This window comes from Acinonyx jubatus, chromosome A2 (genome assembly GCF_027475565.1).
Source record: "Acinonyx jubatus isolate Ajub_Pintada_27869175 chromosome A2, VMU_Ajub_asm_v1.0, whole genome shotgun sequence".
NCBI lineage: Eukaryota > Metazoa > Chordata > Mammalia > Carnivora > Felidae > Acinonyx > Acinonyx jubatus.
This window is the reverse complement of record NC_069383.1, coordinates 162,742,872-162,765,624: the sequence shown is the minus strand read 5'-3', so window position 1 is coordinate 162,765,624 and position 22,753 is coordinate 162,742,872. Positions and strand designations below refer to the sequence as shown.

General features: G+C 60.7%; 1 protein-coding gene and 1 long non-coding RNA gene across 3 annotated transcripts in view; one reads left to right on the top strand and one right to left on the bottom strand.

Moving 5' to 3' along the window:
• Positions 1-17,656, top strand: part of ATCAY (ATCAY kinesin light chain interacting caytaxin) — a 28,375-nt gene extending 10,719 nt beyond the window's left edge. The window contains exons 3-13 of one of the 2 annotated variants that reach the window (XM_027049153.2): positions 1,714-1,772; positions 4,450-4,671; positions 6,291-6,476; positions 6,762-6,864; positions 8,004-8,135; positions 8,832-8,918; positions 11,517-11,615; positions 12,289-12,324; positions 14,272-14,343; positions 15,569-15,598; positions 17,470-17,656. In XM_027049153.2, the coding sequence (XP_026904954.1) occupies positions 1,714-1,772; positions 4,450-4,671; positions 6,291-6,476; positions 6,762-6,864; positions 8,004-8,135; positions 8,832-8,918; positions 11,517-11,615; positions 12,289-12,324; positions 14,272-14,343; positions 15,569-15,598; positions 17,470-17,479 (1,036 nt within the window). In that variant the 3' untranslated portion in view covers positions 17,480-17,656. The remainder of the gene's footprint in view (positions 1-1,713; positions 1,773-4,449; positions 4,672-6,290; positions 6,477-6,761; positions 6,865-8,003; positions 8,136-8,831; positions 8,919-11,516; positions 11,616-12,288; positions 12,325-14,271; positions 14,344-15,568; positions 15,599-17,469) is intronic. The other variant, XM_053220107.1, reaches the window with a different exon arrangement.
• On the bottom strand, positions 5,509-8,310 carry LOC128314972 (uncharacterized). Its single transcript, XR_008297351.1, has 4 exons — positions 7,820-8,310; positions 6,970-7,153; positions 6,745-6,840; positions 5,509-6,433 (listed from the first exon to the last, which is right to left on the bottom strand). It is a non-coding gene; the product is annotated as an uncharacterized LOC128314972 (long non-coding RNA).
• Positions 17,657-22,753: the final 5,097 nt, after the last annotated feature.

Sequence of the window (22,753 nt, the reverse complement as noted above, 5' to 3'; positions counted from 1 at the left end):
AGAAGGAACCAGAGCAAAAGTCCGGCCCCCAGGTGAGCGGGAGGGGCCCACATTCAGCTCCTGGGGGGTTGTTACCACTCACAGAGGGCAGGTCCATAATTGAAGAAAAGATGGAAACCCGAAATATTTGTGTCATGTCTCTGACTCGGCCGCAAATTTAAGATGCTTTTAAGTGCTATGTGGGCAGGACAAGGCTAGAGGTGGGGCCTCAGCCGTCAGTCTGCAGTTGGGGGTCACCTGGCAGGTGGCTGGTGTCTCTCCTGGGCTCTGGGGCCCTGGACTCATTCAGGAGTCACCCGTGTTGGGAGCAAGGGTGGCAGCTACAGACAAGACCGAGAGAGCAGGCGTGTGACTTGACTCTTCAGCCCCCATCTGCCCTTTCTGTCCTTCTTCAAGGCGTGGTTTTCTTTTGAGGGAAAATTCACATAGCATAGGATCAACGGTTTTCAGTGCACGATTCAGTGACGTCTGGTACATTCACAATGCTGTGCAACCGTCACCTCATCAAGTTCCAGAACATTCCATCTCCCTAAAAAGTAACCCTGGCCTCATCAGCTGCCCCCCCAACCCCCGGCCCCCACGAGCCCCCTTCCCGTCCGTGGACGGGCCTGTTCTGGACGTTTCACGCACGTGGACTCACACCCTGTGTGGCCTCTCGTGTCTGGTTCCCTCCCTGAGCGTCGTGTGTTCGGGGTCCGTTCCTGGGGCGCAGCAGGTGTGGGCGCCTCGCTCCTGCTCACGGCCGGGTGACCTTCCAGTGCGTGAGGGACACATATCCCTTCACCCATCCATAGACACGGCGTGTTTCCACTTTGTGGCTACTGTGAATCATATCACACTGGGGTGTAGGTTTTTTTTTTAAGCTTATTTATTTTTTGGCGGAGGGAGGGACAGAGAGAGAGAGAGAGAGAGAGAGAAAGAGAGAGGGAATCCTAAGCAGGCTCCATGCTGTCAGCATAGAGCCCGACACCAGGGCTCGAACCTACGAACTGTGAGATCCTGACCTGAGCTGAAGTCAAGAGTCATGCTTAACTGACTGAACCCCCCCCCCAGGCGCCCCTGCAGCGTGGGTGTTCGTGTGGACGCACGCGTTCATTTCCTTTGTGCCTGCTCCAGTTTGACCTTTGACCTGTATGACCGCAAAGCAACTTCCCGTTCATCCTTCCCCTCCCAGACCCGCCACTGTGCCTGGATGTTCTGGGGGGGGGCGGGGGCAGGAAAGGAAGACGGAAAGGAAGAGGAACAGACAGAGGGAGTGAAGGGCTTTGAAAAGGAAAGGAGGAAGCATTCCATCGCCCTCCTCTCCCCACGTCCTCGTCCTCCTCTCCCCGTTGGGCTGAGCCTGCACTGCTGAGTTGCAGAGGTGAATTAGGGCTTCCCTGAGCCAGCACGCCCCGCGGCAGCCCCGGGCTCTCTGCAGACCTTCTGCCTCCCAGGATGGAGTATTTCGCCGGGAGCAAAGGAGCCGGGGCGCCTGGGTCCAATGCACCGGCGCTGAGCTCCCCAAAGCGGTCCAGGCGTTGCCAGGACCTGGTTCCTGGTTTTGCAAATCCATGCCCGGCCAAGCATCAAGGGACACAAATGCATGGTCGGTGGCGTTACTTTAAAGGACACCCAGGGACTCCCCAGACCCCCCCCCCCCCAGTCTTGTCCATGCTGTTTGTTGCACTCCGCGCTCTGGTGACTGATACCTGCTCTCTGCTGGGTCCGCAGGCCACTCCCAGAAGAGACAGGGATGGACCCGCTTGGCAGCCCCACGGAAGACACGTCCTGTAAGTTTCCACGGGTGCAAAAACGGGCACGCTGTTTCCAGGTCCCGCTCTGCCTGAGGCCGTAGCTGCTGAAATGTCCGAGGCGGACCGTCAGGGAAGGGGGGCCTTCTGCGCGAGGCCTGCAGGGAAAGCGACCGTTGGGGGGGGGGGGGAGATGCGCGGCCGAGTCATGTGGTGTTGCTGTGTATCCTTCAGCTGGTTGCCCGGCCTCTCTGTGCCTCCTTATTATTAAACGCAGGTCGCGAGCTCCCCGCGGAAGGGGGACTGCCAGGATTAAATGAGGTGACATGTGTTAAGTGCCCAGGGGACGCCAGGCGCGAAGTCAGCCCTGGAGGGCTCTGCTGTCCTAAGCGCTCAGGGAGGCTCACGGCTCTGAGGACCCAAAGCCCCAGAATTTGGGGACAGGGGGTCCAGGACAGCCAGAGGAACTGTCCTAAACATGTGTTCTCCTCAGTGGCATCCCCTCACGTGGTCTTGCTGGGGGGGAGGGGCCCCCACTCTGCCTGCGTCTCCCCCATGCAGCCCATCACAGCTCATCCTACCCTTTCGGAGGAAAGACTGACCAGAGAGGGACAGCCATGCCCCTGATGTCACACAGCAGTAAGAGCTAAGACCAGCTCGTCCCAGCTTTCTGGGGCCACTCTGGATGACTGGTCCCCCTAGAGTACTGGGCCTGCTTCTGACCTGAGCACATGGACTCTGCCTGTCGTTGTCACCCCAGAGGGTGATCTTGGGCGAGTCCCCTGACTGTGTTGGCGCTCTGTTTCCTACCTCTGCAAAACGAGAGGTGTGTGATAACCATACCCCTCTTCCTAGATGTGACTGGTTGAATCACAGCCCCCAAAGCATATCCAGATCCTAATCCTGGAATCTGTGAATGTCCCCTCACATGGCAAAAGGGACTTCGCAAATGACATTTAGTTAAGGAGATAGAGAGACTTGGTGGTTAATTTTATGTGTCCACTTGGCTGGGCCACAGTACCCAGAGATGTGGTCAAGCATTATTCTAGAGGTTTCCATTGAGAGTCACTCTTTCAATGAGATTTACATTTAAATGACTAGACTCTGAGTAGATTGCATTCCCTAATAGGGGTGGGTCTCATCTAATCAGTTGAGGGCCATAAGAGGAAGAAGACTCAGGGCAAAATTCCTCTTCAGCTGTGAACACGTGAAACCCCGGCAGGTTATTTGCTTCCAAAATATGACGGTGGGACAGGCATGGGATAGATGTCCTCATTCCGAAAAGCAGAAACAGGAGGAAAGAAAGGGATCGTCAGTCCCAGCAAGTCTGAAATTTGGCAGGACAAATTCCATCAGATTTTTTTTTTTTAGTGAAAATTCTATTCGATTTTCTTTCTTTATTTATTTTTGAGAGAGAGAGAGAGAGAGAGAGAGGGAGGGATAGTGCAAGTAGGGGAGGGGCAGAAAGAGAGAGAGAGAGACAGAGACAGAATCCCAGGCTCCACGCTGTCAGCACGGAGCCCGACACGGGGCTCAAACTCACGAACCGTGAGATTATGACCTGAGCCGGAACCAAGGGTCAGACGCTTAGCCGACTGAGCCCCGCCCCTGCCAGGTGCCCCATGACTATTTTGTTTTTACCGTTTTCTGCAAAAGCACACATTTATATCCCAGTGTGTGTCCTGAGGCGGTCACCTCTGACCCGTGGTTTAGGGCTGGAGAAATTCAAAGACAAAAAGGGGAAGGAGCTTGTCCGTTGAATTACGTGTGGATGAATGTCTTCATCTGGCGAGAGAGGGGCAGGGCTCTCCTATTGGCTCATTTATTTTGTCCTCACTGTCCACCGATGATTCCGTCCGCTGACGATTCTGGGGGAGAGTTCCCAAGGTCTCTGGAAGAACAACCTGTCTCCCTTGAGCTGGCTCGGGGGCATCTGGGGGCTTACCCCCGTAAGGCCACCTCCGTCAGGGGCTAGCCCTGCTCAGCTGGCTGTCGGATCAGCTTTAACCCCTTGGAGGCAGCCCGGCGGGGGGGGGGGGGGGGGGGGGAGACCACCTCATACAAGGAAACCAGAGTTTCAGCTAAGAGTCTTCAGGAAAAAGCAGTTCAAACCGTGAGGCATACCCACTCTGACCAGCTCCAGAGAGATCCCTCTGTGCCTCAGTTTGCTCACCTGATAAAGGGGACAATAACAGAACTCGCCTTGTGCGGATATTGCAAAGTCGAAACAGGAAAGCGCTTGGTGGGGGGGGGGGGGGGGTGCTGCGAAGAGCGCCTGGCCCGTGCGATGTGATCGGTAAACTTCAGCGATTACGGAGCTGAACATCACTGAGAGCTGAAAAGCAGAACGTGGGCGTCCTCTGCCAGCCCCATCCGGAAGGCAACAGTGATCGCAGGTGTGTCGGCAGGCCCACCGTCTAGAGCCGGGCAGGCCATCCGTGTGACCCTGACCTGACTCACCGTTGCGAGTCTCACCTAGCGGCCGGTAAAATTAAGTCAGGCTCCGTCTGCGGGGTCACAGAGCCGGGAAGCAGCGAGGTCCAGGCGCCCGCCCTTGACGTCCAGTCGGCAAGGGCACGGCATGAACCTGTCCGGAAGGGATGTCGCCTGACTTGCAACCACATGGTGGGGCAGACCTCTCACCGGGTCAGGAACCGGGCAGGGGGAGCAAGGAGGAAGAAGCCACAGTTGTTTTGTTCTCCCGTTTTCCAAACAGCCCCTCCCAACACATTGAACTTCAACGGAGCTCATCGTAAGCGGAAGACACTGGTCGCCCCCGAGATCAACATTTCGCTGGATCAGAGCGAGGGCTCCCTGCTGTCCGACGACTTCCTGGACACCCCTGATGACCTCGATATCAACGTGGACGACATCGAGACCCCGGACGAGACCGACTCGCTGGAGTTTCTGGGAAATGGCAATGAGCTGGAGTGGGAAGGTGAGGCCCAGGGCTGCTCCCCACGGGCTCAGCTGGGACAGGGGCTCCAACCCAGGGCTCACGGAACAGCCCCGGGAGGGTCCCTCCTCCGCTGCGACCCCACACCCGTTTTTCTTGAGGACTTGAGGGTTTTTCCAGGGGGCGTGGCTCTCCCGTGATTCTCAAAGGTGACCACGTCCGAAATGAAGTGCCTCCAACTCATTGCACAGCCATCTGGGGAGCATTTATTCGGGAGCAGATCTTGACTGGGGTGCGGGGCGGGTGGCGGGGATGTGGCAGGAAGAGGGGGTGCCCAGCCCCGAGCACGGTCGCCAGAAAGACAGACGCGAGGCACCAAAGCCAAAACGCACAAGCTGATCACCCCTGGTGCTCAGTGCTGTGAGGGAAACAAGGTGAGATGTTGGGACGGGGCAGAGGGGCTCACCCGAGGGGTGGTCCTGCCCCAGGGGACACAGAGCTGCGTCTGGGGACGTCTGGGGCCGTCGCACTGGGGCTGCTCCTGGCACTGAGTGGGGCGGCCAGGATGCCCACCTGGGACGCCCCGAACGTGTGCAGTGCTGAGACGGGGAAGGATCGGCGTTACCTCTTTAGCTGTTTGCTGGAACTCGGCCTCGAAGCCACCCGGCCCTCGGTGGGCTGGAGAGAGGGAAGGAGGGAGGGAGTTTCCACCCCTGATCCAATCTCCCTGTCGTCACGGGTCTACCCCGTTTTTCTATTTCTTCCTGAGTCAGTTCTGGTGGTTTGTGCGTTTCTTAGAATTTAATTTTTTTTTTTAACATTTATTTATTTTTGAGACAGAGAGAGGCAGAGCATGAACAGGGGAGGGGCAGAGAGAGGGAGACACAGAATCTGAAACAGGCTCCAGGCTCTGAGCTGTCAGCACAGAGCCCGACGCGGGGCTCGTACTCACAGACCGTGAGATCGTGACCTGAGCCGAAGTCAGACGCTTAACCGACTGAGCCACCCAGGCGCCCCGCGTTTCTTAGAATTTAGCCGTTTCGTCTAGGCCACCCGACACATGTGCGGTGATTTGTGGGATTCTCTTGTCATTGTGTTTATTCCTGTCGCCCCAGAGGGGTTTTAGATGGGCCTCTGGCGGCTGAGGTAGGGGACGCGCCGGAAGGAGGGATCAGGGCTGGATGAAACACGGGAGGCGGAGGAGGACCAGGCCGTGGAGAGCCTTGTGCGTCGCTAGCGGCCGGGCAAGCGTGCAGGGGGTCCTGGTGCCAGGCCGCATCGTCTCTCCGTGTGCCGGGCTCCAAGGAGGGCACAGAATGAGAGCGCCCGTGCCCTTGAGCGCCCTCGCGGTTTGATGAAGCAGACAGACACGTTCACAGGCCCCGAGCCCCAGGCCCACAGAGTGCTCTAGGAAGCCAGGCTTTCTGGAGAAGGTGGCATTTGAGCCGGGCCGTGAAGGGAGAGCGGGGGGAGGGGGGGAAGTGGACAAGCAGGGCCTCTGGGCGGGGAGAAGCACGTGGGCAAGGTCACGGGGGAAGCAGGAGGGTCACGCGTCCACAGGCAGCAGAGGCAGAGGGGGCCGGGGCGGGAGGCTGGGACCCAACGTCTGGACTGAGACGTCCCTTCTGCTCCCTCCCCCCCCCCCCCCGGCTGGCTTCCAGATGACACCCCGGTGGCCGCCGCGAAGAACATGCCCGGTGACAGTGCAGATCTGTTCGGGGACGGCGCAGTGGAGGACGGCGGTGCCACCAACGGGCGCCTCTGGCGGACGGTGATCATCGGAGAACAAGAACACCGGATTGACCTGCACATGATCCGACCCTACATGAGGGTAGTGACCCACGGAGGTGAGACCACACCCCGCGAGCTCCCCCTGGCTCCAGCCGGGCTGACCGGGGGTCATCAGAGGCTCCCTCTGAAGCTCGGTCTCTTCATCCGAGACACAGGGGCGTTAAGCCCGGTGTCCCCATCAAAGGCAGGCCCATCAGGGGTCTGCCGGCTCCCCAAGAGCTCCCATGACTCAGAGCCGTGCCCTCCGGGAAGGAAGGGGCTGGCTGGCGAGGGGGTGGGAGCCCGGGGGGGAGCCCGGGGCAGCTCGGAACGCGAGCCACTCACCGGCCGCCTCTCCCCAGGGTACTATGGCGAGGGTCTCAATGCCATCATTGTATTTGCTGCCTGCTTCCTCCCGGACAGCAGCTCCCCCGACTACCACTACATCATGGAGAACCTCTTCCTGTAAGTGGCCCGCCCGCCCGCTGCGCCCCGTGCCCATGGCTCCAAGAGCCCCAGCCCGTGGGCTGGACCAGCCTCCCGGGACCCCCCCTCGTCACTCCCACTTACTGAGCGTTTACTCTTTGGCGGCCCGCGACGCCACGCGCTTCACGTGTGGAAATGCAGTGTACGCTCCGGGCAACCCTGTGGGGCGGACACCTCCTCCTACAGGTGCAGCCCCCAACACGCAGACAGGTTCAGTCACTCACCCAAGGACACAGGGGTGCAGCTTCATAACGATGGCGTAATGCACCTGGCAGGTGACAGAAAGAGCTCAGTAAACGTGATCTACTTCTGTTCTAGTGATTATGGACGTTTCCTTCTGACTCGGTGGGGCTCCGGTGCCCGGTGGTTCAGAGGACGAGGAGGCACCTGGGGGAGGTCAGGGCAGGAAGGGGCCCCAGAATCCAGGGAGCCCAGCCTCCCCCCACCCCCCACCTTCAGGTGGGGAAGTAGAGGCTGAGACAAGAGGAAAAGGTTTTCTGGGGCGCCAGGGTGGCTCAGGTCATGATCTCGCCGCTGGCGAGTTCAAGCCCCACGTCGGGCTCCGCGCTCACAGCGTGGAGCCCACTTTGGACCCTCTGTCCACCTCCCTCTCTGCCCCTCCCCTGCTCGCTCCCTCTCTGTCAAAATAAACAGACATTTAAAAAAATAATAGTAACAGTAAACAAAAAGAAAAGAGTTTCTAAAGTCGCTCAGGGAGAGACGGGGCCGGGACGGGACCCCGGACCCGTGACGTCTGGTGCGGTGGGCCGTCCACTGTGGGTGCCCGTTCCCCGGCCGTCCCCGGGGCCGTTGGGACCCCCTCTCCGGATTAACGGAGACGCTAGGTGCTGTCGTGCGCGTAAAAACCCTTGGTGCCTAATAAGTGCTTAGTGAAATGGTGACCCCTGCTATCCCTAGGCCCACGGACACTAACTTGGGGTGGGCCGGGGTCTGCAGCCACGCCACCCCGAGCAGGCGGGGCTGGCCCAGCACGGCAGGCGGCAGCAAAGAGCGCAGGCGCCCACGGGGCGCTCCGTCCCGCGGACGGGGGGCGGGGCTTCCTAACTCTGGCCCCCCCCCCCCCCGCCGGGCCCCCCATCTTCCGCACACGTGACCAGGTACGTCATCAGCAGTCTGGAGCTGCTGGTGGCCGAGGACTACATGATCGTCTACCTGAACGGCGCCACCCCCCGGCGGAGGATGCCTGGCATCGGCTGGCTGAAGAAGTGTTATCAGATGATCGACAGGAGGTGCGTGCGTGGGCGGAAGGGCCCGGGAGGGAGGGGTTTTCAGCCCCGCGGAGCAGGGGACCCCGGAGCCCCGCCCCCCCCCGAAGGCGGCATGGCCGTCGGACAAACGACCTCAGACCGGACTTTTGAACGGACTTGATCGGCTCCTGAGTCTGTTCCGTGCGTCTCCTGGCTCCTGGGGGGGGGCACCGGCCGTCCTTGGCACCCCCCCCCCCCAGCTTGGAGGCGCGCCGCCCCCGTCGTGGTCACGCGGCCTTTCCCCGTGTGTCTGCGTCCAAACGTCCCCTCTTTATAAGGACACCAGTGATTGGATTACGTCCCATCCTGCCCTGGTGTGACTTTTAGAGAATTATGTCGGCCATGACCTTATTTTCTAAACGATGTCCCCGTTCTGAGGTCCAAGAGGTTAGGACTACAACATACAAATCTGGGGGGAGGGACGCAGTTCAACGTGACCACAACAGGGGGTCAGAACCAGGGTGCCCCAGGACATCTTTCGGGGATGGGCCGCGCGGCCACGCAGTCAAGAGCTCAGGCCCTGAATGAAGTGACACCTGGGGCTAGAGGTCAGCGTGGCCCCCACAAACCCCGCAAAGGGGGCTCGGTCTTCCGGACCCCCCCCCCCCCCCCAGCCTGGATCTGCCCGCCGGGAGCCCCTCCCTCCCCAGGGCCCGCTTGCTCTGCTTCCCCACGCAGATTGCGGAAGAACCTGAAGTCGCTGATCATTGTGCACCCGTCCTGGTTCATCCGCACGGTGCTGGCGGTGTCCCGGCCTTTCATCAGGTGAGGCCACGGCCGGGGCGGGCTCGCGCGCCTTTGTTGGGAATCCGAATCTTCCAGCTTCTCTGCGTCGGATGCGGACCTTGGCCTCAAGCTGTTTAAATCACGTGCGTTGTTAGTAGTAAGGGACGAACACAGGAAAAATATTAGCAAAGCAGCTGTCCCATCCTAAATGCCAGATACCTCGTAACGTGACATCCACCACCGGAGAAGCTGACGCTGTCACGCCCGTCGCGTGGATGAGGGATCTGGGGCTCAGAAGGGTCAAGGCACGCAGCCAGGGTCACACAGCCAGGTGCTCGCCCGCCACACTCCCCCCACCCTGTCCACTCCAGAACCTGTGGGGGGACCATTAGGACGCGAGGAGGGTCTGACCCGCTCCCGGCAATAATGTCACGAGCCACGTGTGCCTTGGGGGGTCCTCGAGACCACCCTCAGGTTTGACGAGTCCCTGGAAGGACTCCCAGAGCTCAGAAAAGCTGTCGCGGTTTCCTACAGAGGAAGGACGCGGGTTAAAGTTGGCGAAGCCCGAAGGTGCATATGGAGGTCCCAGGCGGGTGGTTGTCCCCTCCCCGGGGGTGGTAACAAAAGCCCTTAATTGTCCCTGCGAAGATGTGTGACAGCATACAGGAAGGTCCAACCAACCGGGAAGCTCACCTTGCTGTCTAGGGTTTCACTGTGGTTTGGCCACATGGCGACCAAGTAGCCAGGGGGCTGACCTTAGTCTCCGACTTGAGCCGCCCCAGACGTCACGCCAATGTGACGTGCCCAAGATCTGCACCATAAACCACATCTTTTTAAGTATATATATATATTTTTTTCAATGTTTGTTTTGAGAGAGAGAGAGGTAGCATGAGTGGGGGAAGGGCAGAGAGAGAGGAGAGAAAGGATCCCAAGCAGGCTCCATGCTGTCAGCACAGAGCCGGATGTGGGGCTCGAACCCACGTACTGTGAGATCATGACCTGAGCGGAAACCAAGAGTCGGACACTTAATGGACTGAGCCACCCAGGCGCCCCGAGAGAGAGAAAGAGAGAAAGAAAATCCTAAGCAGTCTCTGTGCCCAGCCTGACTCGGGGCTCGGTCTCGTAACGGTGAGATCGCCACCTGAGCCAAAATCAGGAGTCAGACGCTTAAGGGACTGAGCCACCCAGGCGCCCCCTGAATGTATATTTAATTTGACATGACTCAGAGCATTGAATCGAATCCAGGTCCTTCGGGGGAGCCTGGTGGGCTCATTCGGGAGAACACACAGCCCTTGATCTCAGGGTCCTTGAGTTCGAGCCCCAGGTTGGCAGTACAGATTGCTTAAATACATATACTTAAAAAAAGAAAGGAAGGAAGGAAAGAAGGAAGGAGGGAGGGAAGGAGGGGAGGAAAGGAAGGAAGGAGGGAGGGAGGGGAAGGAAGGAAAGAAGGAAGGAGGGAAGGAAGGAAGGAAGCTCACGCTTTGTCTCACTGTTTCTCAAAAATAAATGTATAAAAAATATTTTACAAAATGTGACTTGCCCTGCATGAAAGCAGTCGGATTTGCTCATAACAGCACACATGGCCGCTTTGTGACGCCCCGTGGGGAGCGTCTGTCATGCCTAATCACTTACCGTCGGCCTTTCTGCCAAGCAGCTGCTTTATTTTTCCCATTAGGGACGCTGTGTGTCATTCATTCCTCATGTGTCTCCCTTTGCATCGGACGCCGGAAAGCCTGAGCCGAGTTTTGTTTTTTTTTTTTTATTAAAAAAAATTTTTTTTTAACGTTTATTTATTTTTGAGACAGAAAGAGACAGAGCATGAACGGGGAGGGTCAGAGAGAGGGGGAGACACAGAATGGGAAGCAGGCTCCAGGCTCTGAGCCATCAGCCCAGAGCCTGACGCGGGGCTCGAACTCACGGACCGCGAGATCGTGACCTGAGCCGAAGTCGGACGCTCACCCGACGGAGCCACCCAGGCGCCCCATGAGCCGAGTTTTAATCTGACCTCTCGACGTAGATACGAAACGTCTCAACATGCTTTTGTAGACCCCTGACTCCGTCTTACCTTTTCCTTTTTTTTTTTTTTTACCATTAACTCGATTATTTTATCGTTTGCTGTCGTGCCGTACGTATCCTGTCGGCTTTCTGTTTGTCATTTAGAAAAATGACTCGACTTTCAAAAAAGCTTTTAAAAACTTGTTCCGATGCTGCTTTATTTTTGAAGAGACAGAGTGCGAGCGGGGGAGGGGCAGAGAGAGAGGGAGCCAGGGCCTCGGAAGCAGGCTCCGGGCTGTGGGCGCAGAGCCCGACGCGGGGCCCGGTCTCCCCGACTGTGGGATCGCGACCTGAGCCGAAGTCGTCCGCTCAACCGACCGAGCTGCCCGCCAGGGGGGCCCTCGAAAAAAACTTATTTTATACTTCAGCAAAATTAGGTTTAAGTTAGATTTTTAAAAATAACAGTAACCGCGAGTTCAAAGCCACACGCTGGTGACAGAGCCCTGCGTGGCAGCAGACATCCTGGCTCCGGGTGCGGACCGAGAGAGGCTGCTCTTTCTGAAAGGACGGGCTGTGAGTCTCTGTGCCCTCGCGCGCCCTGGGCCTGGACTTCACGCATGTCCCTCCTTGTCCCACCAGCGTCAAATTCATCAACAAGATCCAGTACGTGCACAGCTTGGAAGATCTGGAACAGCTCATCCCCATGGAACACGTGCAGATCCCCGAGTGCGTGCTACAGTGAGTGTCCCCGTGCCGTGGGGGCGCCCCCTCCCCTGGCCCCAGCGCGCCCAGGCTCCGCGCCTCCCCTCTCGGGGGCCCGAGAACCGGACGCCGGACGTGAGTGGGAGCAGCAGACCCGGGGAGACACGGTGAAACAAGCCCACGTGAGATCGGAGAACACGTGGGCCCCCCGGGCATCTCCGCGCAGGGCGGGGCCGGCCAGCCGTGGCCCACAGCTTGTTGTATAAATAAAGTTTTATTGGCACACGGCCCCGCCCATCCATGGCTGCCTTCGAGCCGCATCGGAATTGAGCAGCTGTGGCGGAAACCAGCCTATGAAGTCGAAAATATTTACGCCCGGGGGGGGGGGGGGGGCGTGTAGACCGACCCACGTCCGCGAGGGGTTGCTTTACAATGACCCCGTTCAATTGCTGGTGCCAGATCAGGCACAGAAAATAATCGGCTGAGCCGTGTCTATACCAGATGCTGGACGAGGCCAGCGGAGTCACTGCCAGAAACGTGAAAAAGACCGTCGGCCCGTCAGTCCCGGCTGCCTTTCTGCGCCCAAGGCTGGCGCGAACTCGGACATGACAAGGAGATTGTGTCTCCGTTCCCAGAAGGGAAGGGGTCCCCAGGCAGCGCACCTGTGGGGGAGGCGGGCGTCTGAGGAGTTGTACTTTCTGTCTTCCAGGTACGAAGAGGAAAGGCTCAAGGCCAGGAGAGAGAGGTGTGTACAGAGTGCCTCGGGGGGGGGCTGGGCCGGGCCTACCTTGGGGGGGGGGGTGGGTAACAGGTGGCTTTGGCCCAGCAGGGGCCGATGACGCCTTCGCGTTTGTTGAGGGCTTTGAGTCAGACCGCGGTTCGAATCTGCTCCGTCACGGAGGGACGGTAGGCAAGCAAAGAGTTCACAGCCACCGTGGGGGTTACTCTGAGGAATGAGGACAAGGGGACCCCCCCGGGCGAAAAGTGGCTCATAGTAATCGCGGTAAAATCAAGTCATCCGCTGACAGAGGGGGCACAGGTTCCGTTCTCGGCCCCGACAGCCCCAGAAATGCCCCTTCAATAACCTACTGGTTCGGTTTTCGTTGGTCGCGTCACCAGGGGTGGCGGTCACGGGACCTCAGGGCGATCGCGGCCCCACCCAGTTAGGAGGCCCTCATGCCATCCCCCGGATACGTTCATATTCCGCCCCCACCCCCCGGAGCTGGGCAGGGCCAGGATTCCCGACAGCATGTTGCAGCCCAGGAATCCGAGGCTCAGAGAGGCACGGGCACCTGCCCCAGGCCACACAGCAAGCCTGGGGGAGGGTTGGGGCTTCGGGGGGTCGAGAGCGTCTATCACTGCCAGGCCCCGTGCCAGCCTCCGGGGAGACAGGTGAAAAAGAGTCCTGGTCCGGGGGGCTCCAAATGGCAGAGGAGAGGGGCACGTCACCGAGTGAGGAAAACGGGTCCCGGGCAGGGTGGGTGATGTGGGCAGATGAGCCACATAGTGAGCAGCGCCGTGGAGGCTCCACATGGCGTCACGTAGTGATGGTGGGCCGCGGGCGCCAGGGAGGGAGGCCGAAGGCAGGCAGGACGCCCCGTCCCGTGCGTGGCCCCCGCGTCCACCCGCGTGGTGGCAGGTGGCAGGGGTCCTTCCTTCCCGAGGCCGAGTAATATTCCCACGCGTGGACGGACCACGTTGTGTTTGTCCCTCATCCACGGAGGGACGTGGGTTTGCTGAGGCTGCTGGGAGTCATGCCGCTGCGGACACGGGCCGCGAACACCCAGCTGAGTCCCCGCGTTCCCGAAGTGGGGTTCCGGGAGCACGTGGCGATGCTGCCTTGAACGTTTTGCAGAACCGCCACGCTGTCCCCGGGGCACGTGGGCCGCCCCCCCCCCCCCCCCGCAGGACAAGGGCTCCCCCTCCCCCTCCCATGTCCTCATCACTTGTAGTTCTGGTTTTGTTTAATGTTTATTTTTGAGAGGGAGGGAGGGGGGAGAGAGGGGGGAGGGAGAGAGTGGGAGGGAGCGCTCCTGCGGGCGTGTGTGCTCGGGAGTGGGGGAGGGGCAGAGAGAGGGGGCAGAGGATCCGAAGCGGGCTCTGTGCCCACAGACTGACGGCAGAGAGGCCGACGCGGGGCTCACACTCATGAACCGTGAGATCATGACCGGAGCCCAAGTCCGACAGTTGACCGAGCCGCCCGGGCGCCCCGACTCGTAGTTTTGTTTTCGAGACAGTAGCCGCTGCTGGGTGGGAAGTAGAGATGTCTGTCTGTCTGTCTGCACTTTTGCGCCTTCCTTTCTTCCCCTGCCCTTCTCCATCTCTCGCTCTCTCTCTGTCTCTCCCTGTCTTTCTCTCTCTCTGCCTCGGCCTCTCTTTGGCCTCCCAGTCTTAGCTGGGGAGGCACGGAGACCAGCACCGCAAGCCGGAATCAGGGCACAGGGGACCGTGTCCAAGGGGCGAGGACCGGTGCCTCCGGGCTGACAGCTGAGAGGAACGTTCGGGGTCTTTCCTCCTCCCCGTCCTGTCCCCGCTCGTGCCCCCTTCCCCATGGTTGTCTCCGCTGTCACTAACCCCTGGGTTGATCTCTGTGCCCTCGGGGCCCATCCTGGGGCAGCGAGACTCCCCCACGCCACCCTCCGAGGCCACAGCGGGCAGGTTCGTCACCCACGTCCTCTCTCTCCGTCCCCAGCGCCAGGCTGCAGCCCGAGTTCGTCCTGCCCAGGTCTGAGGACAAGCCGGAGGCGGTGCTGGCGGAGGACAGGTAACGGTGCAGGTGGCCACGGCGAGGGCGGCCGAGCCCGCACGTCCGGTAAGAGTGACCGCAACGCGCTCGTGACGAGGACAGCAGAGAGCGGGTGTGGATGGCCAGCACGACGCCGGCCCCATCCTGAATGCTCAGTCCCGGGGTCCCTCTTCCCTCCACCCCGGGCCGTCCCCACGGGACACCTGCAGAGGCCGGAATTATATTTAAACCAACAGTCAGGCGCCTGGCGGTCGGTTGAGTGTGGAACCCTTGATCTCAGGGGTGTGAGTTCGAGCCCCACCGCGGGAGCGAAGATTACTTAAAAAAAATAAAAGCTTTACAGAGAAATAAACAAATTAACCAACTGTCCATAAAATGTGAAAGTCCGCTCCTCTCTGGGGCTGGGCTGCCCGTGCCCGGCCTTGGGGGCTCAGCACATGCCCGCCCACCGCCGGGCAAGCTTCTTCACCCTCTTTTTTTTTAAGGTCATTTATTTATCTGGTGGGGGGGAGGGGCAGAGAGAGACTCCCAAGCCGGCTCCGTGCTGTCAGCGCAGAGCCTGACGTGGGGCTCGATCCTACCAGCCGTGAGATCATGACCCTGAGCCGAGATCAAACGTCAGACACTTAACCGCCTGAGCCCCCCGGGCGCCCCCCGCGACGGACAGTTTTAAAGTGCACGTTCCAGTGGCCTTTCGGACCCTGGCAGAGCTGTCCGTGCAGCACCCCTCTCTAGTTCCAGAACTCTCTAGTTCCGGAACGTTCCATCACCCCGAACGGACCCCCCACCCGATAAGCAGTTCCTCCCGTCACGCCCCCCGCTTTACTTTTCTGACGCCCAGCAGATACGGCCCCAAGCCCCGTGGCGCCTTGCCCCCGATGGGTAGAAAACGCAGCGGGCTCTGCCCCCTCCCCTGCCCCCCTCCCCTGTGCCCAGCCAGCCTGCCTCCTGCATTTGACCCTCGCGTAGCCTCTGTCTCCTGCCCTTGTGCCACGTGGGGGCAGCGGCTGCGTCTGGGGCCATCCCCCCGCCCCCAGCGTCCAGGACTCAGGGACCGCGGGTAGCTGATGCGGCCGCGAGAGGGGTTCTGCTCTCCGGTGGAGGTTCTGGCTGGTGACCTTTCTGCACGTCCCCGTGGGTGGCCCCCACTCGCTTGGTACCAGCTCAAGGCGAGGCCGAGCCGGCCGCACGGGGCTCGCTCCCCCCAAATAGGCAAATAACGCGAAGGCCTCTCTCTTCACAGGCCTGCTCCAGCCACAGATCAGGAAACGAGGTAGGTGGGGAGCAGGGCCATCCCGGTGCCTGTGCCTCAGTGTCCCGAGCGGAGCCCAGCCGCGTGGGAACCGTTTGCCCCACGATTTACTGTTTGGGGGTCGAGGGCTACCGTCCTGGGGAGTCAGAGAGGCTTGGCTTGCCCGTCCCTGCGCAACTCCGGGGGTGCCACCGGCGTGATGCCCCAGAGCTAAGCCACGCGGCAGGCTTGACCGGAGCCAGGCCCCCAAAGCCCGGGCTTTGTAACGCAGCCACGGGCGCGGCGTTTGCCCGCGGCCTGTCTCAGGGTCCCCGCCTGCTCCAGATGCCGCTCTGTGTGCTGGGGGTCATGGAGACCACCCTCAGGTTCAGGGGTTTGCTAGAAGTGCCCACAGAATTCAGCAAAGCTGTCTCGCTTACAGTTATGGTTTAATAAGGTGGAGGGATGAGTACGGGTGAGAACGGGCATAAGGAATGTGATGCCCGGGCCCGGAGAGGCCGGAGGTGAGCCTCCCGGTGTGGTCTCCCGGGGGCTTTATCCAGGCAGCCCTTAGCTCGCCCGGCAGTGTCCCCAACCAGGGACGCTACGCCCACGTCCAGGGTATTTCCCGGGGGCGGTCCCTTACTCTTGGCTAACCACTCCCGTGGCTGAGCTCGGTCTCCGCCGTCCCGAGGTCCCGCCGATACCCCCACCCTACATCCCGCTGTTAGCACACGACCCACGGTCCCCAGGGAAACAAAGACACTCTTACCAGACGGGGCACTCCGAGCACTGGGGCTCCGGTAAGCACCCGACTTCGACTCAGGTCATGATCTCGAGGTCTGTGAGTTCGAGCCCCGCACCCGGCTCTGTGCTGACGGCTCGGAGCCTGGAGCCTGCTTCACATTCTGTGTCTCCCTCTCTCTCCCTGCCCCTCCCCGGCTCACGCTGTATCTCTCTCTCTCTCTCTCTCTCTCTCTCCCTCTCTCCAAAATAAATAAACATTAAAAAAAAATTCTTAGTCTAAACGGTCTTAGACCAGTACTGCCCCGGGCACACCGAGTGGAGGCAAGTTCTCGGTGCCTTTCTGACAAGATCGTCTCAATCCGTGTCTTCTGGGGGTGAGTTTCACCCACAGACACAGAACGCACAAGGAAGTCCCGCACCACGAGCGAAAGCCAGCAGATTCGAGAAAAAGCAGAGTTAGACCCTCCCCTGAATCCTCAGGTAGGGGTGATGAATTAGAAATGTTTAAAATTATTAAAGACCCCAAAGAAGAAATTGTAGGAAGCTACCAGGTGGACGCGCAGACAGATAGGTGGGTGAATAGGTGGGCGGAGGGAGGCACAGAAGGATGGGTGGCTGGGTTGAAGCTTCCCTCTGGTCCGACCGGTGACGTCGGCCCGGGGCCCATTCTCCTGAGGCACCGATTGAGGGGTCCCCGTTGGAAGCACACCTGGAAGGTGGGTGGCAGGCGGCAGACCTTGATGGGCTGGTCCCGCTCTTGCTGCCGAGGGCCCCCCAAAGCCGATTCGGATCGTGCCGTCCACACATGCACGCATTCCCCACATTCTTTCTGTATTTTTTAAGGATAATCGCGTATTTTATTTTTATTCATGTATTTGTTTTAACGCTTATTTGTTTTTGAGAGACAGAGCACAAGTGAGGGAAGGGCAGGGAGAGAGAGAGAGAGAGAGAGGGAGACACAGAATCAGAAGCAGGCTCCAGGCTCCGAGCCGTCAGCACAGAGCCTGACGCGGGGCTCGAACCCACGGACCGCGAGATCGTGACCTGAGCCGGAGTCGGTTGCTTAACCGACTGAGCCACCCAGGCGCCGCCCCCCACGCCCCCACTGCTGCCCGAGTTCTTTAAAAACAGTAACAACAGCCTGGCCTGTGTTTATCCCTGTCCAGCATGTCCTGAGGTGACAAGACTACAGAGAAGGACAAGACAGAAGATTCCAGATGGCAAGAAACCTCTGTCAGACGCCCTCTGGTCCTGGACCTCCTCCCCGCCTCGTCCTGACGCCCCTGTCTTTGGAGGGGGCCAGTCCCCGCCATCCATCTCTGAAACCCAGCATCCTTTTGAGCTGCTTGAAAACGTTTTTGTTTCATTTTGTTTTCAAACAACGCGGTATCCGTGCGTTCCAGAAAAGGACCTGGTTCTCAGCCCTCCACACTCACGAGCTCGCGGCCGAGAAGAGGAAGACGGCCCAGGGCGTGGACCGTGTGCCCTCGACGGCTTCAGAGACCCCCCCCCCCCCCCCCCCCCCCCGTCGCCCTCACCACCACCATCACTGCACAAAGTCTTGGCTCAAGACCCTTCTCTGGTTTGTCACCTGGCCCACCCCGGAGCCACGGATGCCCGCCAGCTCCTTGGCCAGATCTGGACTCGTTCTTGTGCCTTTTCTCCGAGAACACCCCCTGCGGCCCTGGGCACGTGGCCCGGAAGCTCAGCCCCCCCAGCAGCGCTGTGCCCCGGGGACCTCCCGTCCCGGCACCTCATGGCTTTACATTTGACCAGCTCCCCTCGCCTTCATCTCCCAATCTTCTTTGGGATTAATGGAGTCCACGATGGCACACGCGAGCTGCTGAGAATCACCCCCGCCCCGCAGTTGCAAACCCGCCCCCCCTTCTAGAACATTCTCAAGCCCCTTTAACGGACGCCACACCACAGGGCAATCCTGATCAATACCTCCTGCTGAGGGAATGAAGTGTCCCTGCTTACCTGACCCCCCCCCCCCAACACAGGGTTGGGATGAGCCCCTCAGGTTCCCGCCATGGGAAACCGGCTCTGAACCGCGATACAGGAAGATACAGGTTTATTGCAGGTTTTGAGTGTTTCGAAGTTCACTTGGGAAAATAAATCCCAGTGGCCTGGATGCTACAGAGACCTGCGGTCAAAGGAGGTGAATTTGCCTTGGACAGAAGTCAGACTTTTCTAACGTGGTCCGCACGCCCGTCAGGGTGGCCTTTAGAGGTAGTGAGTTCCCCGTCCGTGGAGGCATTTAAGAAAAGGCTGGAAAGTGCTTACAGAATGTGGTCCTCTGCGGTCCCCTCCGATCCTCAGAGTTTCTATTTCTATGAATCTGAGCAAAAGTTGAGCGGGTACCTTCTCCAGGCTCCTCTTCCCGGCCCCGTTGCTGGCTTCTTAACGGTCTAGTTCAAGTGCCCTGGGTATGAGGTTCTCGGCCTCAGGGGAGATGCCAGAGGCTTCTCGACCTGGGCGCATCGAGGTGTTTTGGGTTATCCTGATGCCGGGAGGGAGCTGGTGGTGTTTGGTGCTGAGGGAAGGGAACACCCGACATTTTGCCCCGTGGGGGAGGCTCCTGAAGGTCCTGAACGTCACGGAGCCATCCCGCGTCCAACGCCAGAGGCTCCGCCTCGAAAAACGCGCAGTCTGGGAGCCGAGTTGGACCCCGCATCTTCTGGGTCGGCGCAGCTCTGCCCCAGGAAGGCTGGGACGCCTGGGCCGGGGCGGGGGGGGGGGGGGGGGGGGGGTCTTACGTTTGTGTTTCTGCTGTGTTTCCCAAATGTCAAATAAAGGACGGGACCGTGTTCCGGGCCCAGGCGTGTCACCCAGAGCCTGAGGCGGCCGAGGCCAGCGGGTGGGCCTCTCCAAGCTGCCCCCCGACAGACCCCCACAGCCCCCTGTTCTGCCTGTCGCCTGCCCCTGCCCGGAGCGCCTCCTTTTAGGAGGGTGCCCCAGGCGTCCCCGGGGCCGCCCCAAACTCCAGGCCCGGGAGGCGGGCCCTGTTTGCGGGGTCCATGCGGGGCCTCCACGAACACAGTAACCAGTAACCGGGGGAGGAGGCCGGAACCGGCTGCATGCTGAGCACTGGGAACTGAGGCCGTCCGCCCGGTGCGACAGTGCATGCCTGCGGAGGCGACAGAGGGACGGACCGAGGCGGGCCCCAGCCCACTGTGACGGGGCCTGCAGCCACGCAAGAAACCCCAACAGGGACCAGCTGGTTCCCCGCGGCCCGCCCGCCGCCCCTCCGGACCACCAGCAGCCACGGACAACGGGCAAGCGGGGCGAGGGACCCCAGCTCGGCCGCCATGGCGGCCCCTCCAGGGTAGAGAGAGGCCCCGGGAGGCCGTCCCCAGGCGGGAGAAGCCCCACGGCAGGGCTCCCTCCACACGTGTCCACGCGGGCGGCCGCCCGCAGCTCCCAGCGGCTTCACGAAAGATGCGTCTCGGGGGCAGTTCCGGCCAAGATGCAGTGGACCGCGAGCCCCCGTCGCGAAGGGACGCCGGGTTTCCCTCCTGTGACACGTGGGTCGTGTCCTCGGTCGTGGCTCACACGCTCATCCTAAGGACGGCCAGTGTTGTGGTTTTTACACCCAAAGCCGTCGTGACTCCCGTCGTGATGTTCAGACATGGTTTCCACGGGCTTTGGGGGATTTGTGTGGAAATAAAGAGGCAGCAGCTGAGAAGGGACGGGGGTCACTGGTGTCCACTTCCCCGAGGTGTGACGCTGGCCTGGGTCCGGGCGCAGAGGGCCGACCTGGGGCAGCCGTGGCCCTGCCGCTTTTGCTTCCGGGGGGCCCCCGGGGCCATCCCCAGGGCCCCTTCCGGACCTGCCTCTCTGTGACTCAAGTTCCCTTCCCGACCCCAGTCCGCTCTGGAACCAAGCAGGGTTAGCAGGTGACAATGGTAATAGTTTAATCACTGTGTGTATATAGACCATTATTGCTACTTCTGGAACAGAAGACTATTTCCTCCCTACGCTCACACCGTTCCCGACACCGGACTGGGGAAGGGTCCCCACGCTCTCCAGCTCCCGGGGATCCCCCCTCCCCCCCCCCCCCCGCGTCCTGTGACCCGACACCGGGCAGTCCAGGAGGACCCCGCGGGTGAAGGGCTCACCCCCACCTCGGGCGCCAGTCGTGAGGGCTGGGCCCCCAGGTCACCCCCACGATGTCCCCCTTGGCCAGAAGCCAGGGGCTCCCACAACCTTCCCCCAGCAGCTCTCAGAGCTCAGGGAAGAGGTTTCCTTGCATCTCACCTGCTGACGACAAAGGGGCTAACTTGGGAACAGCCCGAAGAGGGGCGCGGGCCAGGGCCCCGGTCGTCCCCGAGCCGCCGGCTGAAGCTGCCATCTGTCCCGCCCACCACCCCGTGGCTCTCGGGACTTTCCGGAAGTCACCCCGTCAGCATAAGCGCAGGGCTCGTCACAAACAGCAAAGGGCACTGCTTTCCTTCGTCGCTCCGGACCTAGTAGGGAGAAAAAGACTGTTGTCCCTGCCCAGAAGTCCCGAGGGTTTAGGAGCGGTGTGTCAGAGAGGCGGGGACCAGGTGCTTCTCTCTGGTCACACGTCACATAGCCCAGAAGAGGAGCCTCGGGTGCCAGGAACAGGACGGGCGTGCACACAGGTCGCCGGAGTCGGGAAGGCGCCCGTCCCGGCCGCGGCGGTGGCTTCCCCGGGCGGGTGGCACGGGGGTCACAGGTGCCACTCCCATCGGGGGGTGATGGGGCCACACGTTTTGTCCCAACCCAACCGGGTCTCTGATTACCCTGAGGGGTTTCTTGAAACCTCACTCGTTCATTCATTCATGCACTCATTCACTTATTCATTCATTCACATGTACACTCATTCACTCGTTTTGTTCACTTATTCGTTTGTTCACTCATTCATTCACTCATTCATTTCTTCATTCACCTGCTGGCACCCGGCCTAGGGTGGAGAAGCTTGACCCCTGGGCACCAGGAGGAGAGGTCGGGCCCTGTCCCGGAAGGAAGGGTCCTCTCTGGTCTGAGACCCAACAGAGAAGCAGCAGTTAGCAGGCCAGCGGGCAGGTCACGGGTGTCCCCGGTGGAGGGCCCAGCCCAGGCGAGGGCCCCAGGGGCCGGCTCAGCAGGTGTGGGGGTTCCAGTGGGACCCAGTGCTCAGTGAGGACCTGACCTCTCTCTTTGCTAAATTTACCATCGGTGGCATTTAGTACACTCGCGATGTTGTGCAACCGTCAGTGCTATCTAGTTCCAGAACATTCCATCTCCAGCAGAGGGAAACCCTAGCCCCGTGAGCAGTCGCCCCCAAGCCCTGGCACCCACTGACCTACTTTCTGTCTCCGGACCTTTCACACACAGGAAATCAAACACTTCGCGACCTGTGGGCCGTTTGGGGACAGACGTGTCACACAGGTGGGCTGACACCAGGAGGCCTCCCACAGGCGCCCTGCCCGGGCCTCTGTCTGGGCACGGCACTGTCACCTGTGGTCTGGGCTCCGTGCCCCACAAGGAGGCTCCCCGGAAATTCTTGCCGCCCAAACTGGGTCACAGGCCACACCCCGAAGCCGGCTTCCCACACCTGCCAGCCGGCCAGGCGCCTGGCGGGGCTCAGGGGTCAGGGGTCCAGCCACGCTGTCAGTCAAGGAAACCACCGAGGCCCAGGATGGGCTGGAGGTGGGAAGAGGAAGTGAGGGCCACGCCCCCCACGACCTGGGCACCAGGTCAGTCCTGGATGGGGCCACGCAGGGAGTCCTTCACCGGCCACGACAGGATAATGGCGCTCCGCGTCTCCCTCGGCTGTCATCGCGGGGTTCCTGCCGGCAGAATCGGGGGAGGGAGGTCGCGGAAGCCTCGGGGACGCACAGGGCAGGCCGCGGGGGTGAGGGTGTCGAGACAGGGCAAGGGCAGCTCCCGCTCCGGGTCTCCCCCAAGCTGCGGCTGGCCACACGCAGGGGGGGTGGGGGTGGGGGGGGTGTCAAGAGAGCCAGAGCCGGACGGTCGTCAGAGCGCGAACAGGAGACTGAACTCAGGCCCCGCCGCAGCGGGCAAGCGCTCGGTGTTGCGTCCGGGGACACGCGGCGCTCCGTAGCCAGAGAGAGGTGGCCTGGTGGCCAGAGAGTCGCTGAGGGGAGACACGAGGGTTAGGGGGGGGAGTCTGGCTAAACGGACTTGGCAGGATTCTCGCCAGCACCAGGTTCCTAGGTCGAGCGCAAGGAGGAGGCCCCGTTGAAAAGGAGCTCAGCGGAGCCAGGCTAGTTTGGTCAAGGAGGCAGCCTCCGCCGGGGCAGCGGGGAGGTGACAGGAAGAGGGTAGGACTTGTGACCACGTGTGGGGACCCCGGATAATCCAGGGGAGGCTCCCGGCCGCAGTTTGCGGGGACGAGGACATAGTGCCCCCCTTGGGGGCCCTCATCAGGCCTCCACCAGCCGCTTCCTGAGCCGGGAAAGGACAGGATTCTGGGGTCGG